At 39.6% G+C, this 24,951-nt stretch overlaps 1 protein-coding gene across 1 annotated transcript; it reads left to right on the top strand.

Moving 5' to 3' along the window:
- Positions 1–11,006: 11,006 nt before the first annotated feature.
- LOC104419111 (CASP-like protein 1F2) lies at positions 11,007–12,772 on the top strand. Its single transcript, XM_039302259.1, has 3 exons — positions 11,007–11,294; positions 11,406–11,529; positions 12,273–12,772. Exons 1-3 carry the CDS (start codon positions 11,074–11,076, stop codon positions 12,495–12,497), a joined length of 570 nt encoding a protein of 189 aa, XP_039158193.1. The 5' UTR covers positions 11,007–11,073; the 3' UTR covers positions 12,498–12,772.
- The last annotated feature ends 12,179 nt before the right edge of the window (positions 12,773–24,951 follow it).

Below are 24,951 nucleotides of genomic sequence, written 5' to 3'. Positions count from 1 at the left end.
AAACTGGAAAATCTGTTTGTGGCGGACTCGAGAGATTTAAAGGAGAGAGATATATATAACAATTGGACAATAATTTCCTATGTCGCGGTTTGTGCCGTAACGACTAACGAGATGGGACAAAATTTGACACCAAAAAGGTTGTAGGTAACTGAGCCTAAGCTGGATTAAATTTAATTTAAAGCATTAGTTCATTAAATGGTATCATAAATTACTGCTCCGCAGCACTGACGTTTGAAAATCAAAATATTTTCAACAAATGCATACTAAATAAATGTCTTGAAAACACTCGTTAGCACTGCCCCTTTCATATAAAGAAGAGCCGAACAAGTGATAACATTCAAATATTCTATGCAAGGAAATTTACTCAACCAATGCTAAACTCACGGACAATATCAATTTAGTTTCAAATTTTTTGATATTATCAATTTTGTTCTAAATTTTTTCTTAAAATCTCAATGTAGTCATTCTTATTAATTATTGCCGAAATGCTTGATCCTAAAGTCACTGTCATGTCATTAATTTCTAATGAAAGTTGACTGAAAGAATTATATTAAAACCTCTTGAAGAAAAAAATTATAAAACTAAAAAATTTACGATTGAATTGACATTTTAAAATTTAAATTTCTACATTCATTGGATATGGTCTATAGCCCTCTCGGGTTGCTCAGTGAGTACACCGTGCTAATCATACAGACACGGCTTCCGGAGAAAAAGAAAATAATCAAACATCTTTAATCAGCGGCGCAAGGCACTCCAACAAGAACTAAAGATTTCAAATATTTTATTCATTTAATTATGTCCAATCGATCGAGTCTAGATTTTGTTATCGCGTAGAGACATGATCCCCGGACCGTATGCGCATCGATGTTCCCGAGACACGGGGACCATGATCTGGGGCCTTGCAGGCGTGTGTTGTCCGCTTGTGGCCGTCGGTTCCAAGAAACGCGTGACGCTCGGTGTTTGAATCTTCAAAGCATCGGGCAGGTGAAATCGAAATTGAACTTCGTTCTTGCATGGGTCCCATATGGATGGATACGGCTTGACGATTGATGATTCCAATGTGAATCGAACATGTACGATTATTCGATAGATATTTTATTCTAATTTAATTTGCATCCCGCTTTTTATTCATAACTTGGGTATTTCAGTCAATTATTGCGAAAAAAGATCTCCATTCCTACGGCAATTTTATCAACGAACGCATCTCAAGTCGGATTAATTAACCTATTAAAATAATGATTAAAGATTACGAATGAATTAATATTCATATATTAAATTTAGGACTTATTAGGTAATTATTACTTAATTAAAAGCTAGTATAGAACAAAAGTATGCCAAAATCACTTTGGACCAAACAGATTTTGGATGTACCCCACATAATTTCTTACTCAACCGACTATTGAGGTGATCGATTTTGGTTTGATTCGACTCCACCTAGAAACCAGGAACCGAGCCGGGGATTGGATAGTCGGTCCAATAGAAGAGATCATTTATCCAAAAAATTAAAAAAATACTAGATTTGCTATATTTTAGGGTTTATTGTCATTTTTAAGAAATAAAAATATATTTAAAAAAAAGTCGGTCGATCCATTGATCTAGTCGATTCAATCCCCCTCCCACCCCCACCCCTCCCCCCCCCCCTGCCCCCGGGAACTAAGAACCAAATCGAAAATCATAGGTTCCATTTTTATGGAACTAGAAATTGGTGATGCCCTCGAGAATCAAACCAAACTAGCCGATTCAATCGGTTCAAGAGGTTCCCAACTCGAGTGGTTCAATATGCTCACCCCTAATCAGTTGATATTAAAGTTAAGTAAACAATCTAGTGTAGGCTCCATGACGTGTCCGAAAATAGACGTGTGACCTTCACTAGTTGTTTGGCGAAGTTTTGTCATGCTTTGCTTAATTCACATGGAATGACAGCCGTTCGAATCTTTGAGGTAATATACTTAAAACAATGTCCAAAAGGCCAGAAGGTTGGGATTGATATGAGCATGCCCGAGATGATTTTTGCATTATTAACCTCATTTTATCTTTCCAAAAAATGAGTGATTTGAAAAATATTTTTCGAAAAAAAAATTCACTTATATTGTTTGAAATAATTAGTCAACACAAAATATTTTCATTATTGATAATAATTTATATCTAAATATTGTTGTGAAAATATTATTTGTTCATCCATTTTTGTAATCAAAATAGTTCAATTTACAAGAGAATGAATGGCTAATTTGAGGGTATTACCTACCCTTAAGCTGCATGCTAAAATGTATTGGCAAATTGCTAGAGCATTATACTTTAGGTGAGAGGTGAAAATAGAATCTCGCGCTTGATCGTTGATGTTACTAGTGATTAGACCTTTTCGTGGATTATATGGTTGACTCTAAATGGTATCAACCTCTGCTCTCGAATAGATTCTCATTTGGTCCACCCTAGTGCTCTAGTGCTTGGTGGTTTGGTGCTGTGGTTAGATCGATGCGTGAGGCAACAGACCACCTCAATTTGAGGTCCTCAAATGGCCGAAAAGACCATCAATCTCACCGGCTTGATATGTTCCCCGCTCCCCGTTCTTGAATTATCTCTTTAAGGTTTGATTCCAATTTCAAATCTCGTTAATTGAAGTCGATGTGTTTATGGACTTTGACAAGACTCTGTCGTTGAAACTCAACTGTTGTGTTTGTGTTGAGAAGCCTCATCGCTCGAGGTCTACTTATGGCCTTCGTCTTCGAGGTTCTTGATCTCATGCATTAATTGATGATTCGTAGCTCTTCCATAATCACTCAATCCAAATCGGTGCATAAAGTGACTTTAATAAATTGTGTATTTTTTTTCCTCATCTTTTAGTGTCTTGAAAAGTATCGTTTCCATTTTCAGTCAATGCCATTAGCGTCTAAGGAACGACAACAAATGATTAATGTCTTAGGGTGTGTTTGTTTGCGTTTCTGTTTAAAAATTGTTCCAGGGAATAGAAATGAAAAAAGTGTTTACATTCCGGGAACAATTTGAACAAAAAAACGCATTTTTAGTAAACATTGTTAGGAACAAAAAACAAATAGAAACACGTTTGGTAAATTTGTATAATTTTTTTTATTTCTTTTATTTTTCTATTTTTTTCTTTTTTTCTTTTGGCCGGTCACCGGCCTCGGCCATGGTGGCGGCCGGCCGACAAGGGCGGCGGCCTCGCCCGAGCACGGCGAGGCTCGCCGGCCCCGGCAGGCCGAGCCTCGCCGTAGGCCGGGCGAGGTTGGCCTCGCCTTGGGCCGGGCGAGCTCGAGCTTGCCCCGGATCGGCGAGGCCGAGCTCGCCCAACGGCGGCGAGGCTCGGCCTCGCCGAGACCACCGCCGGGCGACACCGGCACAGGCGGTGGCTCGGTGGCCGAGCCTCATCGGCCGCCAGGCGGCTCGGCCTCGCCGGATCGGGCGAGATCGAGCTCGCCCGGGCCACGCGCGTCGACATCTCTCACGGCCGGGCGAGCTCGATCTCGCCCCAGATCCGGCGGCCGGCTCGCCCAGTGCGGCGAGGCTCGGCCTCGTAGGAGCCACCCCAGTCGGCGTCGCTTGGAGGTGGCCCGCGAGGCCGAGCCTCGCCGCCGCTGGCGAGCCGGCCTCGCCGGATCTCGGGGCGAGATCGAGCTCGCCCGGCCGACGCTGCTGGACATCTCGCGGGTGAGTGAGCTCGGCCTCGCCCGGATCACAGGTGAGCTCGACCTCGCCGGATCCGGGCGAGCTCGAGCTCGCCCGGCCAAGGCAAGGTCGACCCTCGCCCGGCTACGGCGAGGCTCGGCCTCGAGGGTCGGCGAGCCTCGCCGTGCACAGGCGAGGCCGCCGCCCTCGTCGGCCGGTCGGCGGCCATGGTCAAGGGAGCCCAAAGAATAGCGAAAAAAAAAGAAAGAAAATAAGAAGAAAAAAAAAAAAAAGTGTTTAAGTTTTGTTTCATTTTCTTTTTTATTCTGCAGGAACAAAAAAAGGAACATAAACGCGTTTAGAAACGCGACCCAAACGCGTTTCTGTTCCTTTTTGTTCAGGAACAAAAATACAGAAATTTCTGTTCCTGGGAACAGATATAGGGTACAGCCAAACGCACTCTTAGACGCTGAGGACACTCATTAAGAAGGTCAAACGAAAATAGACAAGCAAGCAGTTCAAAGGAGGACAAAAGGAAAGACCAATTAAATGGTGGGAAAGTCCAATACGAAACTGAGTAAAGACAATAAACATGAATCGGGACAAACATGTTAGACAGCCGGCGGTCGCACAACGTTTGTGCAGCAGTCGTGGGCCGTGGGCGACAATAGCGGTTGGCGATCGTGCGGCCGTCGTGCATCGGTCGTGTGACATTTGTGTAGCAATTGTGCGGCAGTGGGCGATGGTCCATGAGTAAAAAGAAAAATAATTAAATACTAAAATTTATAAATTTCAACCAAACGCATTTTATTCTTTTACATTTGAGAATACAAAATTTGTATAATTACCAAACACCTTATTTTACTCTCTTTTTTTTTTTTTTTATAATCGAGGATTCCACCACGAGCCCTCCGTGCTCGGACGGCATCAAATTTTACTCGAAATTATTCTCGGAGTAGAAATAAGAAAAAACTATTTTGAAAAGAAATAATTTTCCGTAATAGAAATGTTGCCATACACATCCCTATAGTCTAACGCGTGTTTGATAACTAGACTAATTGTGGAAAATTTAAAAAAAAAAAAAAAAAAAGGGCACTAAATGAGAATAAACTTGTTTGATAATTGCTCAAGTCAAAAAGTCACTCAAAAAAGAGAGTAAGAAAGGAATATGTACTCCACTAAGTAAAAATAAATAATTGAGGACAATCATAATCTCACCTATTATATTGTTAAAACCCACCAATATCGATATTAATTTCATCTATAGTAAGAAATAAACAATACTAAGTGATCAATTTTAATTATTCTTATTAATTATTTTCTAGCACTTAAAATATAATGCGTGGATTCTCAACACTACTTTTTTTTCAATTTTATCATAGAGGGAAGAGTTTTTTTCAATGTGGAAACCCGAACGTGGGGACAAGAACAGGACCGTGTGAAAGGTGATGCGCCGCTGAAAAGGACACTCGCTTTGGAAAGATTATCAGATTCCTTTCCATCTACCCATCATTTATGGCGGCCTTTACTAAAAAACCTCGGAAGTTTTCCTTATCGCTCATACGAATTCAAAAAGCACACGGTACGATGCCAAAAGGGACGGTTCAGCGTTCCACCCCATAGTGGTCCGACCTCGTGCTGGAAAGTTCCGAGCAAGCATTCGACTGACCCCCGAGATTAAAAGAAAAAAGAGAAAAAAAAAAGTGATATGGCGCATCGTGCAGGTGCAGGCACTTTCCACGGCTGGGCAATGTTGACGCCAAACGTTAATTAAATTATTAGCCTTAAGAGTTGTTCATTCTATGACCAGATCCGTCGGAAAAGGAAAGGATGTCCAATTAGAGACGCGCGCGAGTTTACTTTTCACATGGAGCGCATGTGACTTTGCGTTTATCGTCAAAGGTGAAAAAAAGGATGCTTGACCTAAGGAGAATACAAGGGGAGTCGAGATACAAGATACAGTACCATATGCAGAGCTCGAGATTCGACTCGAGCTTGGTTACGTATTCTAACACTTTCGGTCTATGTTATCAATCGGAAGTTATCTAAGATTATGTTTACGTGCATTAGGTAAAACTCCACTAATAAAAGAGTAGACATGGCCACTAGAATTAACATAAGTGAAGATGCCGCGATTTGAAGTTATTGTCAAGTATCAAGTGTTTAATGATTGATATTTTGAGAACTCTTTATAAAGCAACTTCAAAATAAACTAAAAATTAAAAATGAAAGAAAAAAGGGGTGTGGAGGCTTGAAGCTCGTCTTCGCAAGGCCGTCAAACCACAACTGCTTCGCCAAGGCTATGTTTCCTAAGGCATGGCGTCGCCAGCGAGACCCTTGTCTTGCCTAGTCTGTAGAGATCTAGCTTGCCCTCTCTCTGGAGTCTTGTCCGCCATTGAAGTTACAGAGGCAATTGCCCTGCTTGGGGCGAGCCATTATTGTTGCTTGACTAGTCATCGAGACCCCAATTTCGTCTGGTCATATCTATCGAAACAGACCGAACCGAGCTTTGGACCCTCCACGAAGCTTCGACAAAGCAAATCCCCACCCACATTTCCATCGCCGCTCTAGTCTCTCTCTCTCTCTCTCTCTCTCTCTCTCTCTCTCTCTCTCTATGTCCATTGAGGTAAAATTGTGAATTTGTTAGTTTTATGAGGACAAGTTTGGAAGATTAAGAAAAAAAAATGAGCGACCTGTCTTGGATTTTGAGCTTTGTCAAGATCGATTTGGACTTAAAAGTGGTCGGGAAAATTCACCGTGCACCGCAATTTTCATCTAAATGACTATACGGGGTCAAAGCTGCTTTGCAAAGTCTTTGCAAACATCGTACCCTTAAACAACTGCTGAGGAAATTAGGGACTTACTAAATAGTGACAAGCAATGTCACGTGTTGGCTGAGATTTATGATTAAGTAATGCTAATGTTGTGAATCACACGCATTTCTATAGATATCTATACATAAGTTTATTTAGTATTTGCCAATTGGCATGTAGCCTAGATTCAATTCTCGGGAGTAGCGCGTGCACATGTATGTGAAAAAATAAAAATAGAAAAAATGTGAGTTAATATTAACTTATTTTTATTCAATCGCTCAATGAATGAAAATTGCAAGATGACGGCTTGGATGATTGTGATTTAGACCCATGCTTCTAGACTCTAGAGTCCTCCAAGTGTTGAATAACCTTGACATCGTCATTTTTTTGATCAAAACATAAGCTTGACATTTAAGAGCAAATCAGGTTACAACCTTTAAAGAGGGCATTGGTACAAAGCAAATTGAAGAGAAAAATGGGCGGATTAAGAGCCCAATTCAGAAGCAGAGCATTGCAGGCCCGCCATTTTCGATGTGACGCGAGGCAGCAATGGCAAAGACTTGAATACGGACAATTTAGTCAAAACCAATATTAACAATTGCTTTGCTAAAATCTAAACTATCGTCACAAATGGCCAAACATACATATTAAAGTCACAACCATCCTTTTGAATGAATTGAAGTGAATGCGTACGCCATCTAACTCGTTTGTCTCGATTCATGTTCATTGTCTTTACTAATCTTGCATCTTAAACTCAGCGAATTAATTACTATTTTGCGTTGTAAGATCACCTGCAATGTAACATTTCTTTATCATGTGAATAAAAAAAAACTTTAAAATCAAGGTCCACGTTCATTTTCACCAATAATTAATGACTTGTGTGTACATATGTCTTCGCCGCAAGACTTATGGTATTAAACGCCACTATTTACATTTATAGAGAAAAGACAACTCACCTAACCCATAAAATAAGCTTAAATAATAAATAATAATTGCATGTTTGAAATGTCAATTGCTAATTTGAGGTCATAGACCTATTTTTATGACGTATTGATTATTGTGAATTTGGAGTCGCTAGAAGGCTGCACAGAGGGAGAGAGAGAGAGAGGCCGAAGTGGCGATCGACCTTTCAACAGAGCGGGAGGGAGGCGTTGGGTGGTCAGCTCGGCAGTGGCGGCCGCAATGGCTTCAACAGCCACGGTGGCGGCCCGGCGAGGAACAGGATGGAGGATAGAGGGATGGGGGAGGGATGTTAGGCTATACTGTGTTATTCTAATCATGTCGTCAGAACGCACGCGAAGATGAAGTTCTGATCAACGACGGAGAGGAGTCAACATCTCTGCCATCGATCAAGTCTGCTCTAAAAGCCAATTGGACAAATTCCATCGCGTGATTACAGCTGACATACTGCCATACTTTTAGGTAATTTTTTTGCCACCCCTACTTTACTTGTAACGCGGACCTAGTCATGCATATAAACAGGAACACGTACCTGGTCATCTTGAATGTTAATTAAGCAAGCACTATTATAAGCTTTGCTCGATTGATTGCAAAATTTTATACGCTCACCCAACGTTCAAATTTAAAAGAAATTTTTTAGCCACTCTGAGAAATATCATTTAAGATATCACGAGTTTTAGTGTCGACGGCTTTTTTTCAAATCAATGATGAATTCAACACTCGAAATTTTTGCCATTGCACATGATAATTTTATTTTTTTAGATGGGCTGCCGAAAATGGTTGAATATTATTCTCTTTTTGGGTAAAAAAATGGCCGAACATGATTGAACGCTCGAATTCCTATGCCTTTGTTGCTCGGATCTTCGACTATAAGATCGCATCATTCTGTTGCCCACGATTCCCAGAATGGGCCTTCGTTTGAGTTAGGCCCACGAATGTATAGAGGCCCACTAGATGAGGCCTAGATTGAAGCCAAGTTTCGATGAAATAAGAAGAGCATCTATTATTTTCTTCTTCTTTTTTTGGGTCGTAAAAAGAGCATCTATTCTTCTTGAGCTATACTATAGACAGATATGCATTGGCATTTGGTACATACACAAATACGTACACAAATGTGTATAAGCTCTTCTCCACGGGAAGGGCTATGAGAGTTGTGGTATATCTTGAAATTGGGGATCTATTTTATGAACTGTGTGCTTAGACTTACTTTATACGAATAGAATGAGTCATTTTGCGTATAGGAATACAAATTGGTGAGTTAATTCATTTTAAAAGATATTTTTATTTTCACATAATTTTTCCGAGTGATTCGGATTGTTTGTTTACGTGATACATTAATCTTTCCAATATTTTTCATGAACTAGATGGACTTGGAGCCACTTCACACCTCGATAGGGTGGTTGGAACATTAACATTGTTAAACAAACTCTTTTTAAAGTTTAAATTGGAGGATAAGAAAAGCAAGTGGAACAGCACGAGCAGTAAGCAAGAGAGAAACGAGAGATTGTTAGGATTTGAATTTCTAATCCGTCCTCTGATAGTATGTTAGACAAATGGATTTTCTTAATAACTTAAACAGATAAATAATTAGCGAAACTATATATTATTTAGTACGTGGCTTATCGAGTATATCATGTAAATGTTTGGTAAATTTAGAGAAAAGTGAAATATTTCAGATTAGACACAAGAATGCAGAATGCACTTAGGGATAATAGTACAAATGGTTCCTGAACTTTCAATTTATATAAAATGGTACATGAGGTTTGACTGAATATGTAATATCCTTTATAATATTTTAATTTGTTAAATATGATCTCTTAATCCCTAACTAATATAAAGATATATTTTAAAATTTCATAAATCATACAGAATAAATTAAAATTTTATAGATCATTTGTGTCATTTCGCATGTGCTTTGACCCCACCTACCAGAAGATCCGAAAGGCTTGCTTGATTGAATAGAAGATAGGAGAAACCAACCGTCGTTTCAAAACACCCAGCCAATAGCAAACGGTGCCTTCAAATACCCAATTCTTTTAAAGCATTAAAGATATTATATTCTTTTTTTTTTATATAATGAGGTGGATGGTGGGCTTTAGTTTTCAGGAAGTGGCCATTGCAACTAACGCGTGTTATCCAAGACTAAATATGTTCACCGCCAGAATGGTCAACAGATATTTGAGATGACTTGTGAAAACAATAGCCCGGTCGGAGGAGTCCGAGTTGTACTCCCACTACGATCTTGCTTTGCTTGGCCACACAAATAATCCCAGAAATTGCATCAATATGAGCTACATGCGAAGGCTTGTAGATATGCATAACCAACTATTATTCCACCTAATGTCGGAAAAATTACATCCTATTAGACTTTGCAATTTGGGAAATAAAATCTAAAATCAGTAAATCGAACGGTTTGAAAACCTTATCTGAATCTGTGCATCAATCGCACACGAAATTCAAATTTGCTTGTTTAAAAAAGTTTGAAGATGCGTATCCGATGGAAATTCGCACTTCATTATTCCTAACCAATTATATATTCAAGTGCTTGATTCGAGCTTCTCTTTTCCCTAATCACTTAAATATTCAAAATTAGCTATATCAGTCAAGTCCCTTAAGAAGTTGGGAAACCCAACTTCACAAGAAAAAAACTCCCCCTAAATTAAAGTCGGATAAAACAAGCTGATTAGTATAGTTCTATAAGTTTCAAAAATACTACCCATGGTAATAATTTTGTATGCATAATAATCGATATTAAGATTTCGTTTATTTCGCGAAAAATAAATAATTTGGAGAATATCTTCTCAAATATAACCACATGTATCAAAGATACATATTCGGTGGAAATTCATACTACTTTGTTCCTAACCAATCATAAATTTAAGTGCTTGATATGAACTTCTCTTTTCCCTATTCGCTTAGATATTTGAAATTGGCTATATCAGTCAATTGTTGTAGGAAGTTCATAAACCCAACTTCACGAGAAGAAAATTCCCCATATTTTATAGCCAAATAAAACGATAATTGATACTATGGCTTTGTTTGTTCGATCACTTATAACAAACAAATGAACAAATAAATATTTTTATTTGAAAATATTTAAAATAGATTATTATCGATAATAAAAATATTTCTCGTCAATCGATTATTTCAACTTATACAAGTAATAAAAATCATCTTATTCTAAAACAATCGAGACAAATGTATTAATTTTGTCATCAGTTCTTCACGTGACATTTTACAAACTTCGGCCTCCCACGTGCAAATTTTAGAAACTTAGGGGTACAAACTTTCCAGTCACGCGTCTTTTTCCAAATAAATCGATTAGGTAGATGCACGAAATTCTCGCAGAAAATCCAAACGGACCATATTTTTTCAATCTCCTTACGCGACTTGTTTATCTCTAATTTTTTTTTTTTCTTTTCAGTAAATTTTGCTCGAGCTGACACTGACTCCTGTGGACTACCCGTTTCTTCGTCGTCACATCAGGTTGGGGGAGCAGGCGTCCGATCACGTCGCGCAATGAATCTCAGCCGTCGGATCTCCCCGTTCCCACTTCCACACTACCAAATATCCAAACCCATCTCCCTCTCTATATTATAAATTCCCGTAAAATCTGCGCCCTGCGCTCTGCGCTCTGCGCTTTACCCTTTGCTTTTCCACTACTTTCCTCTTCACCGAGATGGCGATCGAGACGGCGAAAGCGCAGAACTCCTTCCCGGGGAAGTTCCCGGCCGTCTCCAGCCAGGCGCGCCGGCGGTTCCTGATCGCGCAGGCCTCGCTCCGGGCCTCGGCCCTCGTGTCGGCGCTGGTCGCGCTCGCCGTGCTGGTCACCAGCGACGAGACCATCGTGTTGTTCGGCATCAAGTTCCGGGCTTACTACAGCTACGCTTCCGCCTTCAGGTGAGACACTGGAGAAGAGAAGAAAAGGAACCCGACTGACCGCGCGCGTATTTGCGATCGCCGCGACGAGCGGTGATGGAGGATTGACTTTGATGGGGGGCTGCGTTTCAGGTTTCTGCTGGGTGCGGACGCCGTAGTGGGTGGCTTCTCGTTGCTGTCGCTGATCCTGCTCCGCTTCATCAGTCGATCGGGGTCGACTCCCAGGAACTACTTCTTCCTGTTCTTGCACGATTTGGTAACTAGTTGCTCACTTTCTGTATTATATACTATTTTCGTTTTCTTCTGTGTGTGAAGGTTACTGGGCATGTGTTCAGAGTACAGAATTGCCATAACTGTTTTGGGTTGATTTGGGCTCTTCGAGCTGGTGATGTTTCTATTTGAAGGCCTTTTTCTTGCTTAATTATAGCACTTGGTGGCCGCTTCCATAATCCATCGCCAATTAGGCCCCAAGGGCCAAGACATGATCATTAACTTTTTAAGAACAGAATGTTTCAACATGGTACTGTAAGGGCATCGCTTGTTTCTAATTTGTTTCGATAATTTTGGCATACATTGGCTTCAGGGGAACTGGCATACTTATCGGTGTACCTGTAAGTGCTATAGTAAGATCGGGTTCACTACGTGTTGATAGGAGTATAGATGCAAGCGCAGGGAATTGAGCAGGAAATTATACCGAGAGGAGGATTAATGGCAAGGGATCGACTTCATAATTGAGATGAAAAATATAGATGCTGGCACAAACATTTACCTAGGATCGAAACTGTTTGAATACCTTACCAGCATTCGCCCGATAGTGTAGGTGAACCAGTTATTAGTGAACTTGTAGTGTGGTATTGACTTGGTCAAATAGATATTCAAAAGCTCTCGTTCTTAACTTAAAAGAGTGCTTAAAAGAATAGATATATGGACTGTTACTCATGAGTGGCTTCTTCAATTTGACTTTTGGATACAACTGGTGAATTTATTCTGACGAGGCAGGCAATGATGGTGCTGATGATATCTGCGTGTGCGGCGGGGACGGCTATTGGGAATGTGGGTCGCTACGGGGAGGAGAAAATGGGTTGGGTTGCCCTTTGCAACAGAGTGACCAAGTTCTGCAACCAAGTGATGGTCTCGGTTGTTTTCTCGTATTTGGCCTTCTTCTGCTACCTGGCTCTTACCATCACATCCGCCAACAATCTCTCGTCTCATCCCCTGGAGTGACTTGGAAGAGTTTCAACAGAGTTGCAGGTTTTGTCTGCCGTGTGTAGGGAAGAGGAGGGATATTGACTCTTGGTTCCTTCTTTTGCTGATCCTTTTCATCTTCCACTAGAGCATACAGTTTAGCTTGCCTTCTTTCGATGCGTATAAATATTTTTGTTACTTGGTGATGGAGGAGCTACCTATTTAATCTTCACGAGCTTGTCTTTTTCACATCTCCTTAGATATGTACGGACAAGTTGTCCATAATAGTTGAAAGAGTTATTTTTTGGCGTTTACATTCTCGTTTCTTTTAGTGCCCATCATTTTGTGGGTTAGATGATGTTTATGAAATCTGCCTGCATCTATTCTCACTCGCTAATTTTCAACTGTTCAACTGTTCAACTGTATGCATTGAAGATCTTCTGCAAGAGAGCTTATTGTGGGGATATTAAGTCTCACATATGTAATCATTCTTCTAAATGGGTGAATGTTTAACTCCTGTACACCCCGCATCAGATAATTAGCCGGTATAATTGTGTCCCTCGTAATGCAAAGAAGGTTTATTCTATCCAAAATTCACCGAAAAATTACATCCAGAAGCGGTGCTCATGAATTGTGTGTCCATCTGTGATTCATCTGCTAATGGATAAATCGAACGAACCAACCGTGTCCATCTGTACAGAACATGGTAATATTCAGGCAACACTCGTAGAAACTAACTTTTTCATCGGCCTCTGGACAGGCTTATCGTGAAATGATTCTATATTACCCTTCTCTGAACATACTCATCTCTTTCGCAGATACCATACCAGAACTAAAAGGCTCTTTGCTTTGACAACCGTTTCTGCACTAGTGCTTTTCAAATCGGAGAAATGAAGGTCTAATTCAGTGTCGATGCATGCTCTTGTAACAAAAACTCTGAAACGTCCTACCTCAAGTGTTTCTCTTTCTCTCTACATTTAGAAGCTCTCGACAGATGTCTAGGAACCTGAATTCAAAAACCTTTCCTGAGCTGCACTTGGGAAGCTACGCATAGAAAAATCTCTGTGCGTTCCAAATTTGAAAATTTCAGAGGGAAATGAGAGTGAAGACTGTCGAAGGAATTGCATTCTTTTTTGCTTTTTCCGTGATATTCTCACTCTGATTGATGACCATATTTTCGGCCTACAGCATGTAATTCAACCGGTCCCCATCTGGGTATTTTTTTTTTTTTTTTGGGAGGTATTGCAATAAATGGATTTTTTTTTTTTAATGAACGGAATTTAAATCCCCAAAAGAAGTGCAAGATGTAAGCCGACTGAGCAAAGTCAACCAGCACCAAAAAGGAACCCTTATGTTTAGTGGCACAGTCATTGACTTTTCCTCCGCAGGGCATCTTTCGCAAGTTGATTTCTTCATGCCATTTGGATCGCGTACGAACCCACAAAAAAGAAAAGAAAGAATTGAAGGATACGGGGATCGACCAGACTGCTTGCCCAGAATTCTCTCGCTGAAAAAGGTTGGCTTAATAATAGAATTCAACTCTAGTCAGGGATCCCAATTCAGAACAAGAACCTTTTGGATTAGATATTGTGCTGCTTTTGAAGGAGAAAGGTCAGAAACCTTCCATGTGGAGGCATTGTGAAAGTCAGAAGCAGAGATACCCATAAACCCATCGTCAAGGATAAGAGTCGTGTAGAGAATCAAATTGTCTTTGGATTCAAACTAAAAGCAGTATGGCTAGCTTTGGCTTTATGGACCAAAATAGTAACCTTATTCTGCAGGATTTGTCAATTATCTTTTCTCTTCGCCGTTCATATCTAGTGTCGGCACATTCAAGCAGTTCTCACATACAAGTAAATACTAAGTTCAAACTCTGGATCATGTGAGACCTCATTTTAATCATCTTATTCAGATTAATATCCCAAAAAATCATCTGATAAAGCTCATTGGCAAGTTGGGCCTGGTCCATGAAATGCATCGACATTCAAGAACTACATGAAGCCGCAACTTTTTTTTTTTTTTTTTTTGGGTGACATGTGACTAAAGCCCAGGAATATTGACTTTAACAAAGTTGCCTCAAGGAAAATGCAACAGGATGATAGTGATGAATACCTGATTTATAGCCACCCATTGATATCTTCTCAAAGATTTTGGGCGGGCTTTTTTGCTTGGCTCAGTGATCATTACACACCTGTAAGACCTGCTCATACAAAGAATAGAATCTATTGGGGCTTGTCATACCTAAGAGAGTGATCAGAATTATTGCAGGCTTATCAGAAAGAAAGAAAATTTCAAAAGAGACGATTTGTATGGGGTGAATTGACTCAAGGAGGTCCTACAAAAATATTGGTGGGCCTTGGAATCTGATCTCATGGTCGGTTCCAGTTCCTATAAATCGAGACAGGAGTGCAAGCGAAAAATTGAGGCATTGGACTTGAGTAGGAGAAGAAGAAGAAGAAGAAAGGCTAACATGAAGACAAGAGTCTCAATTGGTAGCCAAGGATGACTTGCCTGCTCTGAAGTCGATTTACTCGGATTGAACTGATATCGGTTCGAGTAGTTCTTGCCCGGTATCAGGCAGTCTCCTTGGCTAGTCAGAAAGTCTCTCATCTTTCATGTTAGGCTTCTTCTTCCTTCAAAAAGCAATCACTCCATGAAGATACAACTTTGTCTGTCCTTTTTATTCATCACATCACACAGTGAGAGGAATTGAAACATATTTGCGAGGAAGGGAGGCCTTACATGAGGTGACGAGTCCTGTTTGTTAGCCAAGGATGACTTGCCTGCTTCTTGCATGAGGCTTTGATCATGGTTGCCCTTCTGGTCGACGGACACGTACGATTGCAGGGTCACCAGGCAGGTCATCTTGGCATATCTGACGTGCTCTTCATGTTCATGTTAGGCCTTCTCTTCTTCTTTGAAGGTGCCTATCTTTCTCCCGGCCAAAAGGTGCATTGGAAGCCCGCACAAGAAGGTTTGTGAAAGATGTGAATCACTTATATTAACATATTCGAAAAGAAAGAAGGAATCAAAACTGATTTCCGTGGTTTTGCTATGTGGAGAAAGAACTCTCCATTGTGCAGGTTTGATTATCGAAATCATTTGACTTCTGAGAGATACTTTGTAATACTGGCCTTTTTAGTTGAGAAAGTCAAAGGTAGTGGACCCACTTAAAAAAAAAAAAACAAAAGAGACAGAGCGAGAAAGACTTGGTCAACAGAAGAAACAGAAGTGGCCGTCTCGGCTAGAAAGTAAACCGTGAGCTCACGCACGAGGAATGGAAGGAAAATAAAAGAGGGAAAAGAAAGGAAGGAAAGAGAGAGGAAAAGAGAGAGTGTCCTCGCGCCACGGGGACCTCGCCAAGCTGAATCAATTACGTATCGCAATGCCTGGTAAGTATTCGTATGCCTCGTTTGTCCAATTGGGGTAGTTTGCAGGTTTTAGGGTTCAAATTCAAAGTTATGTGACAGTAGAACCGTGAAGTTCGATTTTTGAGTTGTGAAGCTTTGGATTTCATGGAAATGGTGCTTTATGGCATTGTGGAGCCGTGGGTTTGACCGGAATTGATTTGAAGCAATGATTTTGTTGGAACAAAGTTTGAGAATTTTGCGTTCGAGTTTTGCGTTGCATTTAGGTTTAAGTAATCAGTTCAAATAAGTGATTTGTTAATGAGGATAACCGTTTTGTTAGACTTTAGGCGTAATTTAGCCATTTCATAGTTGAGGCCAAGTTTTACTTAGTTTTAGGGTTCATTCGTTTCATGAAAAATATCATGTTTTTAGAAAATATTTTCTAGGAAGTCATTTTCTTGGAAAATAACTATATTTTTCGATGTTAGACTGAAACTTGAACTTTGAGTGGAAAATATTTCCACTTGCTTGTTAGCTAATTTTATTGTAAAATTATCAAAAAATTGAATTTTAATATTTTTAATTGACCAAAAAAATTAGCTTTATTTATATATATTTTTAATGAATTTTAATTATTTGTATTTTTCGAAATTTTTATTATTTATCATTTTTCTTTCTTTTATTTTTTTCCTTTTTATTTTCCTTCCTCCTCCTTCCTCCGCCGCCACATGCTTGACGATGGTCGGTTGCCCGACGGCCGACCAAGACGTGGTCGCCAAATCTAGCGAGCTTGAGGCTCAGCCGATTTAAGCGAGCTGCGAGCTCGCCGAATCTGGCTGCAGAGCTCGGGTTTGCCTAGATCAGGAGCCCAAGCTCTACCGCTAGATTCGGCGAGCTCGCGGATCGCGAGCCTAGCAAACCTCGGCGAGCTCGGGTGAGGCCTAAGCCTAGCCCGGACTTGCCGAATTTGGCGAGACCCGAGCTCACCGGGCTTGAGTGAGCTTAGCTTCGCCAGATCGGGCTAAGCGGAGCCTCATCGGCCTGGGATGAGGCTCGAGCTAACTTGCGATCGGTCGTCGGTTGCCATTGTGGCTGGCGACTGGCCAAGGCCAAGGAAGAAGATGAAAAGGAAGGAAATGAAAAAAAAAAAATTAAAAGCTTGATTTAAAAAAAAGAAAAAGAAAAAAAAAGCATAAAAATAAAACAAAAATGTGTTTTGTGAAAAGAAGCAGGGTGGAAGAAGTTATGGAAAATGTTTTCCACTTTTGAAAAGTGAAAGACATTTTCCTCACTTTTTAAAGGTTGTTTTTTTTTTTTTTTCTAATAATGGAAAACATTTTCTTTGATTAGTTTATTCTTTGTGAAACAAACGTTGAAAAATCTAGAAAACGTTTTTCTGGAAGTCATTTTCCGTGAAACGAATGGAGCCTTAATGTTGATTCTTGTTTAATTGATAGGATTGCGAGATTGTTGACTCATCTAGCTACGTGTTGTTTAGTTTGGGCATTTCCAGGTAAGTGGTGCTATCTCTTATTTGAATATGTAAACTCATGTTTTGAAAATGAAAAGTATAAGGTATATTATGTATAAATTGTGATTTGTCTAAAAGGCAAAAGTAATGGTCATAGCATACTCGATGCAGAACTATGGATTGGGCAGTTATTACTTTTTATTCATTTGAGAATTGTTCAACAAATGTATCATGGAAGGTGCCGTGAAAGTTTAAATGATTTGGGAAATGTTTAATGAGAAAGACAATTTGAAATAGTGTGACAAATGAATTGTGAAATATTTTATATATACATATATTTGTATATATATGTTGTCTGATGAACGGAGTCGGGAGAGAGGACATATTTTTGGGTTTGCACAACCTTCTTTGTGAAAATATAGTTTATAAAATGTGATTTGATTCGGTATGTAAAACCGATTAATAATATGAATTATGAATTGGTTTTATGGAGAGATTTGACTTGTGAAAGGTTATGTTTTGGCTCGTTGATTCTAATCTCGTTGCTCTATTCTCTCAGATTGAACGAGGCTCGAATGGGGTACATTCATTGTCGTAGCTCATTGGACCGCATGGGCGATCCAAGCCCGATGGACCTAACGGTTGATTGATAAGAGCCCTGCGAATAGGATCTGTCGATAGTGATGTTTCTATTGGACATTGGCCGATAACTTTCTTGGAAAATCATTCAAAGTAAAACATATGGATAAAGATAATGTCGATATGTCCATGCTTGGACTAGATGTTCGCTCTAAGGGCATGTTTTCAAGACGTAACACCTCATTCGGGGGGATGTTGATGTATATGAACTTCGAGTTGATGTGGTCAGAGTTTGACGAGTTGGAACTTATGAATTCAACCTCAAAACAGTCTTTCAGAAACCCCCCTCCCAAAAAAAAATAAAAATAAAAATTCCAAGTAATCTAAATTCAAGCTGGAATTGGACTTGAAGTTTAAAGGATCTTGCATTTATATCACAGACTTCATTCCCTTCTTTAAGCATCGGCAAAGTGCTGATATCCAATTAAATGATAGTTCTACATCATCTCTTTGGGTGATTCTTTAACGGACGGTTCTACTGATAGAACTTTTTCCCGTACTAACAGATCTATAAAGGAGTTAATAAATGTCAAAAAACTATTAGTAAAAAGAATTACTTTCACCTGATTTCAATTAACTTACCTATGCAAAAACATGACTTAACATTTCGAATGTTTGCTTAATTATAAATTTAAGATTGTATTTTGATTAACTGAGGACTTTAAAAAGCCCCAATTAAATCTTGTGCTCACCCTCAGTGGAATGTGATCATCATAAATTTGGCATGGCTCCTAGAGTGAAATATTTGGGCATTTACTGCTTGTCATTTCGGACACTTCAATTCCACCAATATTTGGCAAGCTCGAGACTTAATGATGCTTTTTTGAATCCTTAAATCCTCAATTAACCAAGCTAAAACCTTTTAAGTTCTCAATCAACCAATAGCCAAAACCTTTAAGTATTGTTGCTGCGCTCATTTTGAAAAATTGGTAATTAGTAAGTTTTGTCTTTCCCCATAATACAGACCATATTCACAAGAAGTCACAAAGCAGGCTGAGCAATCCTGCTCCAAACAAAGAGACCGAATCATCGAGTCCCCAGTTGCAACTCAGAGGTTTACGCCATTTAATAGACACCTTGCTTTTAACATTGACACCAATGCTATTCTTATGTGTAATCGATCTCTTGATTTGAGTAAGAATTGAGGAAGAGCTTAGCAAAAGAGGAGTTGTGGAGACAATTGTTCCCGGCACTCCAGATACAGTAAAAAAAAAAGCACACCAAGAGAACTTGAACGGCAACTTGGGGAATGTCTTTCCTCCAAGTACAGAACAAGCCCAAGTAGCTTTACTTCCAGGAACAATACCAACAAAATGACGCCGCAAAATGGCCCTCCAAAATTGCAGAGAGAGAGAGAGAACATCCAAAAAAAAAAAAAAGTGGTCTCTGTCTTCATTGGCAGAATTACAAGAACAACAGAGTGGAGAGACCTGCACGTCCCACTCTAGTCGACCGTGCATTTAGCTAGGCAATAAAACGTTGTCGAGGAATACAGGGATTGAGCCAAACCAGCTTTCTACATGATACCTTTTGGACTTCTTCCACTTAGCAAGTTCCAGGCACTCCCAATTCTGAGTGTACTAGGTGGAGTCAATATCCGACTTGCTCGATCAGCAACAGAAGGATTCAGCATTAAGAATCCACACAAGTGAGCTTGAATCCTAACTCAATCGTCAGAGCTGGGAGTTGGCCAATGCCAAGATAAGTCTTGAATCACATCCTGTGCCTTTGCTTGAAACGACAATGCAGAATCATAGACAATTCTAGCAGGAAAATGAACAAGCAGAGAACCAACAGGATGCCAGTCACCATGCCAAGATAAAACGGAAGAACTATCACCTATTACATGTTTCAAATGAGGCCTAAACACCTCTCTTAACTTTCGAGATTTTCCTCCCAAACATAAGATGCATCAGCTGGGATCTTCAAAGTCCAAAAGAGACCTGTTTTTAAGCTTATAAACTTTTAGCCAAGCCACCCATATAGACCACACCTGAGCAAATATCAGCCATAAGCAGCGCATAATACAAGCTTTATTCCACTATTCTAATCTCTTAAGGCCGACTAATCTTTTGTCGTTCTTAGGCAACAATTTAGTGTATGAAGACCCTTTCCAAAAAACCGGCACATTAAGCGATGTGACCAATTTTGATTGAGTGTTAAATATGACCCACTTATTCAAATATTCATTTATACTTTTGCCACATTGTTTGATGTATGGACCAATTTTAGTACAGCTCGCATTGCTCAAAGACATCTAGATATTCATATGAGTATAGATCTACTCATTAATGTTGTGTGAGAAGACTTTTTTGAAGCAACTAAACTTGAAGAATATTGACTTCTAACACAACTCAAGTTGGCCTCCCACAATGTAATTATTGATAAATTCCATATTCAAATTAAAGCCATTCATCCAGATCTCTAGCGATGGACCTTTTCGCACAGTGTAAATATTACACAAAACCGTTCCTCCATGCATGCACGAGGAATTTATTCCTCCATTTGTAAGTCAGCTTTGATCTTTCCCATCTGAGAGAGAGAGAGAGAGAGAGAGAGAGAGAGAGAGAGAGAGAGAGAGGGAGGGAGGGAGGGAGGGAGGGAGGAAGGGGGTTTTGGATAAGGCATATTGACTCGACCGATCAGGACCTCTAAAGATGTTATATTCGTGGCTTTAGAACATGATCTTCCTGTATTCCTTTTCAGGACCTCTATAAATAGGTACATTGGTAGAACTAAATGGATACACAAGCAGCAAAGTAAATGACAGAAGGAGAGGTCTAACATGAGGATGAGAGCCTTGTTTTGAAAGCCAAGGATGACTTGCCTACTCTGAACTCAGATTTGTCTACTCATCATACGGTCAAAACGGTCGGCTCTAGGCAATCTCCTTGGCTAGTCAGAGCATCTCTAGTCTTTCATCGTAGGTTTCTTCTTCTTGTTTAAAAGAGTCCTCAAGTTATTGAAGTCTCTCACTCCTTTTGGCACTCCATACCGAGGAAGTGAGGCCTTACATGATGAGAAGAGTCTTTTGTTTAGTAGCCAGGAATGACTTACCTAAAATCTTACAGAGAGCCTTTGTTGAAGATGATCATAATCTGAATAAGAAAATTTTGTGTGATTATGCAGGTAGTCAATCTTGGCTAAGTTGACAGTCTCTTCTGGTTCATGCTAGGCCTTCTCTTCTTCCTTGAATATTGTCAAGTTCCTGAGTTATTTATGTGTACAATGGACTAGTTGACTCGTCACGTGGAATCATCATCAAGTCATATATGTGTGCGCGCATGTGGGCACACACGCCAAACTTGCAAGAATTTTTTACACTTGTATAATATAAAAAAATAAAAACATATTTCACTTTTGACTCAATGATCCCTTTCAAACTCATTTTAACATCTTACTCAAGGTTTAGATGGATTGGTTTTCAACTTATTTTAAGTGAATTGGGCGGATGTGGAAAGTTATGATTTGCAATGGGGGAAGATGCAATAGAATTTCTTATTTTTATAAATAGAGACACCATGATAATTGATGTGAAAGTGTAAAGTGGTTCCTATCAAAGATAAATCTCATGTATGTGTTTGATATTTTTTTAAATTAAGAGTAACTGAGTGGTTATTTGGTGAAAGTTGAAGTATGCTTTTGATGTTTTCCTCCTATAAGTTCAAAGAAAGAAAAAAGTGACACTTGTATGAATGAAACGTATACGTACTTATCCAAACTCTGCAATCATCAATGGTCTCTTTAAATCATGTATGATTCTTTGAGAAAAGCCCCGACAATCGAAGTCCCCACATGTAGCAGGAATTCATACCTCGAAATCAACCATGATCGAAAAATGTCACATAATATATATATATATATAATTGTTTCGAGAGTTTTTATCATACTTTATGCCTTCCGATTAATGCGTTCAAGAACGTCCATCCCTTTGCAAATTGCAAGTAACTGTAAGCGCAGGCTGGTGCTTCCCAAAGACTGGTTCATTGATCTTAATCTCATTATTAGATTCTCTCAATCGAACGAGGCTTAAATGAGCCGTTCATGGTCATAGCTCACCGCATCACACAGGTGACCGAAGCCCGATTGACCTAACGTTTGATCGATCGGCTCCGCATGGATTGGATCTGTTGATAGTGCGTACACGAAATTTCCTATGAGACATTGGTCAATGACTTTCGTGAAAGAGCATTCTTAGTGAATTTGGAAAAGGTAGGAACATTTGGATAACGACAATGCCAGTGTGCCTATGCATAGAATAAATGCGAAGTTCACTCTAAGAGCATGGTTTAGAGCTTACGTGATACACTAAGTAGGAGCTATCACACCCCAAATCCTACAAGGATGGAGGTGACACAGCCGTCCTTCTACTCAAACCAAACCCCAAAGTTTACTTCCAAAAATCCCCATTAATAACATTCTCGTTCTAACAGCCACTAACTGAAGGACTTGAAAAGAATGGAAAAGAGAAGGGTGAGTAAGCACAGCTTGTGAATAGTACATATCAAATTATATATGAGTTGTTTTATTTCAACAAACTTCATACAATTCAGAAAATACTCACTAAATCATCATAAACATCAATGGTCAAGTCAATTGATCAATTTCATACCAAAACACATGGTGATCGTCCATTTCACTGATTAATCTCCTAACACATCACATCTCAAGGCCCCTAGAGATACCTTCCACAAGACCACGTCATCGTGTAGCACTTAGCCCTTGAGTGGTATATATGAAATCATATACAAGTTGTTTTATTTCAACAAACTTTATATAATCCAGAAAATTATCATTAAAAAAATTATAAATATCAATGGTCAAGTCCATTGATCAATTTCATACCAAAACAAATGTCAATAATCAATTTCATTGATCAATGTCATAGCACATCACATCTCTAAGCCCTAGAGGTGACTCTTACGAGACCACGTCATCGTGTAATACTTAGCCCTTTAATAGTACAAAGCCTTAGAGGTGACTTTCAAGAAATTACATTATCGTGTAGTACTTAATCTTTTAGCAATGTATATAAAAAGTACAAGACTGGTAGCTCCAATTAGATTTACGTTATTGTGTAATACTTAATCCTTAATCATAAGGCTCTAGGGGTAGCTCCCACGAGACTCGTGTTACCGTGTAATACTTAGCCCTTAACCACAAGGTCCAAGAAGTGGCTCCCACGAAATCATGTTATCATGTAACACTTATTTATTTACCAATCTATATTACAATTGATTTCACAAGCCTCTCACAAATCAATTTTTTCACAAAAAGGTTTGGTAAACTCAAAATATATCAATTTCCTACTTCATTCATCAAACATATATATATATATATATATATATATAGTTCACAATACATTTCTCACACCATTTATGAATTCATTTTATAAACCAATAACATTTCAAAACATCTTTCTCATTAAACATTTTCCTAAATCATCAAAGAACCTATTTCATAAATCAGTCCTCAATGCAATACTCACATTTAAACTTTGACAACACATTCCATAACACGTTTCTCAAACCATTCTCAACTAAACAAAAGTAGTAAATGCTCAATCGAAAGTTATGCATCAAGTATGCCATGAACATTACTTTTGCCTTTTAGCCAAATCACAATTTGTGCATAATATAGCTTATACTTTTCATTTTCAAAATACAAGTTTACCAATTCAAAGAAGCGATAGCACTACTCAATTAGGAACGCCTAAACCAAATAATGCTTGGTTAAATGGGCCGACGATCTTATAATCCTATTAATTAAATGAGAATCGACGCCAAAATCAAATAAAACTCTACCCCATCTACGAAACGACTAAACTGACCGACCACGCCTATTTGCGATCACTGCGACGAGCGATGATGAAAGACTGACTTTGATGGGGGCTGCGTTTCAGGTTTCTGCTGGGTACGGATGACGTAGTGGGTGGCTTCTCATTGCCGTCGCTGATCCTGCTCCGCCTCATCAGTCGATCGAGATAGAATCCCGGGAATTACTTCTTCCTGTTCTTGCACGATTTGGTAATCGTTTGTTCGCTTACAATATTTATTACATACCATCTTCGTTTTTCTTCTGCTTGCGAAGGTTACGTGGCATATGTTCACGGTACAGAATTACCATAACTATTTTCGGTTGATTTGGGGTCTTCGAGTTGGTGATGTTTCTATTTGAAGGCCTTTTTCTTGCTTAATTACAGCACTTGGTGGCCGCTTCCGTAATCCATCGCCAATTAGACCCCAAGGGCCAAGACATGATCATCGACTTTTTAAGAACAGAGTGTTTCAACATGGTACTGTGAGAGCCTCGCTTGTTTCTAGTAAGTATTGTTTCGATAATTTTGGCATACATTTGGCTTCAGGGGAACTGGCATACGAATCCAGTACCCATAAATGCTATGGTAACGTGTTGATATGAGTATAGATACAAGCACAGGAACTAGAGCAGGAAGTTGATACCGAGAGGAAGATTAACGGCGAGGGATCGACTTCAAAATTGAGATGGAAAGTATAGATGCCGGTACAAGCATTTACCTACAAAAAAATGGATTGTTACTCGTCCATGGCTTCTTCAACATAACTTTCGGATTCAACTGGTTCATTCTGACGACACAGGCAATGATGGTGCTGATGATATCTGCCTGTGCGGCAGGGATGGCTAACGGGTATGTGGGTCGTCACGGGGAAGAGAAAATGCTTTGGGTTGGCCTTTGCAACAGAGTGACCAAGTTCTGCAACCAAGTGATGGTCTTGGTTGTTTTCTCGTATTTGGCCTTCTTCTGCTACCTGCCTCTTACCATCGCATCTGCCAACAAGCTCTCGTCTCATCCCCTCAAGTGACTTCGAAGAGTTACGACGGATTTGCAGGTTTTGTCTGCCGTGTGTAGGCTAGAGGAGGGATATTAATTTTTGGTGCCTTCTTCTGCTGATCCTTTCGTCTTCCACTAGAGTTCACAGTTAGTTTGCCTTCTGTAGATCTGTATGTGTACTAGGTGATGGAGGAGCTACCGATTTAATCTTCACGAGCTCGT

Source organism: Eucalyptus grandis, chromosome 9 (genome assembly GCF_016545825.1).
Source record: "Eucalyptus grandis isolate ANBG69807.140 chromosome 9, ASM1654582v1, whole genome shotgun sequence".
Classification (NCBI taxonomy): domain Eukaryota; kingdom Viridiplantae; phylum Streptophyta; class Magnoliopsida; order Myrtales; family Myrtaceae; genus Eucalyptus; species Eucalyptus grandis.
The sequence above is the reverse complement of the archived record's forward strand: the minus strand, read 5'-3'. Positions and strand labels throughout refer to the sequence as shown.

Coding starts and splice junctions, on each gene's coding strand:
- LOC104419111 (XM_039302259.1), top strand. CDS start 11,074: ATGGCGATCGAGACGGCGAAAGCGCAGAACTCCTTCCCGGGGAAGTTC. Junction 11,295..11,405: donor AGCTACGCTTCCGCCTTCAG/GTGAGACACTGG, acceptor GCTGCGTTTCAG/GTTTCTGCTGGGTGCGGACG. Junction 11,530..12,272: donor TCCTGTTCTTGCACGATTTG/GTAACTAGTTGC, acceptor CTGACGAGGCAG/GCAATGATGGTGCTGATGAT.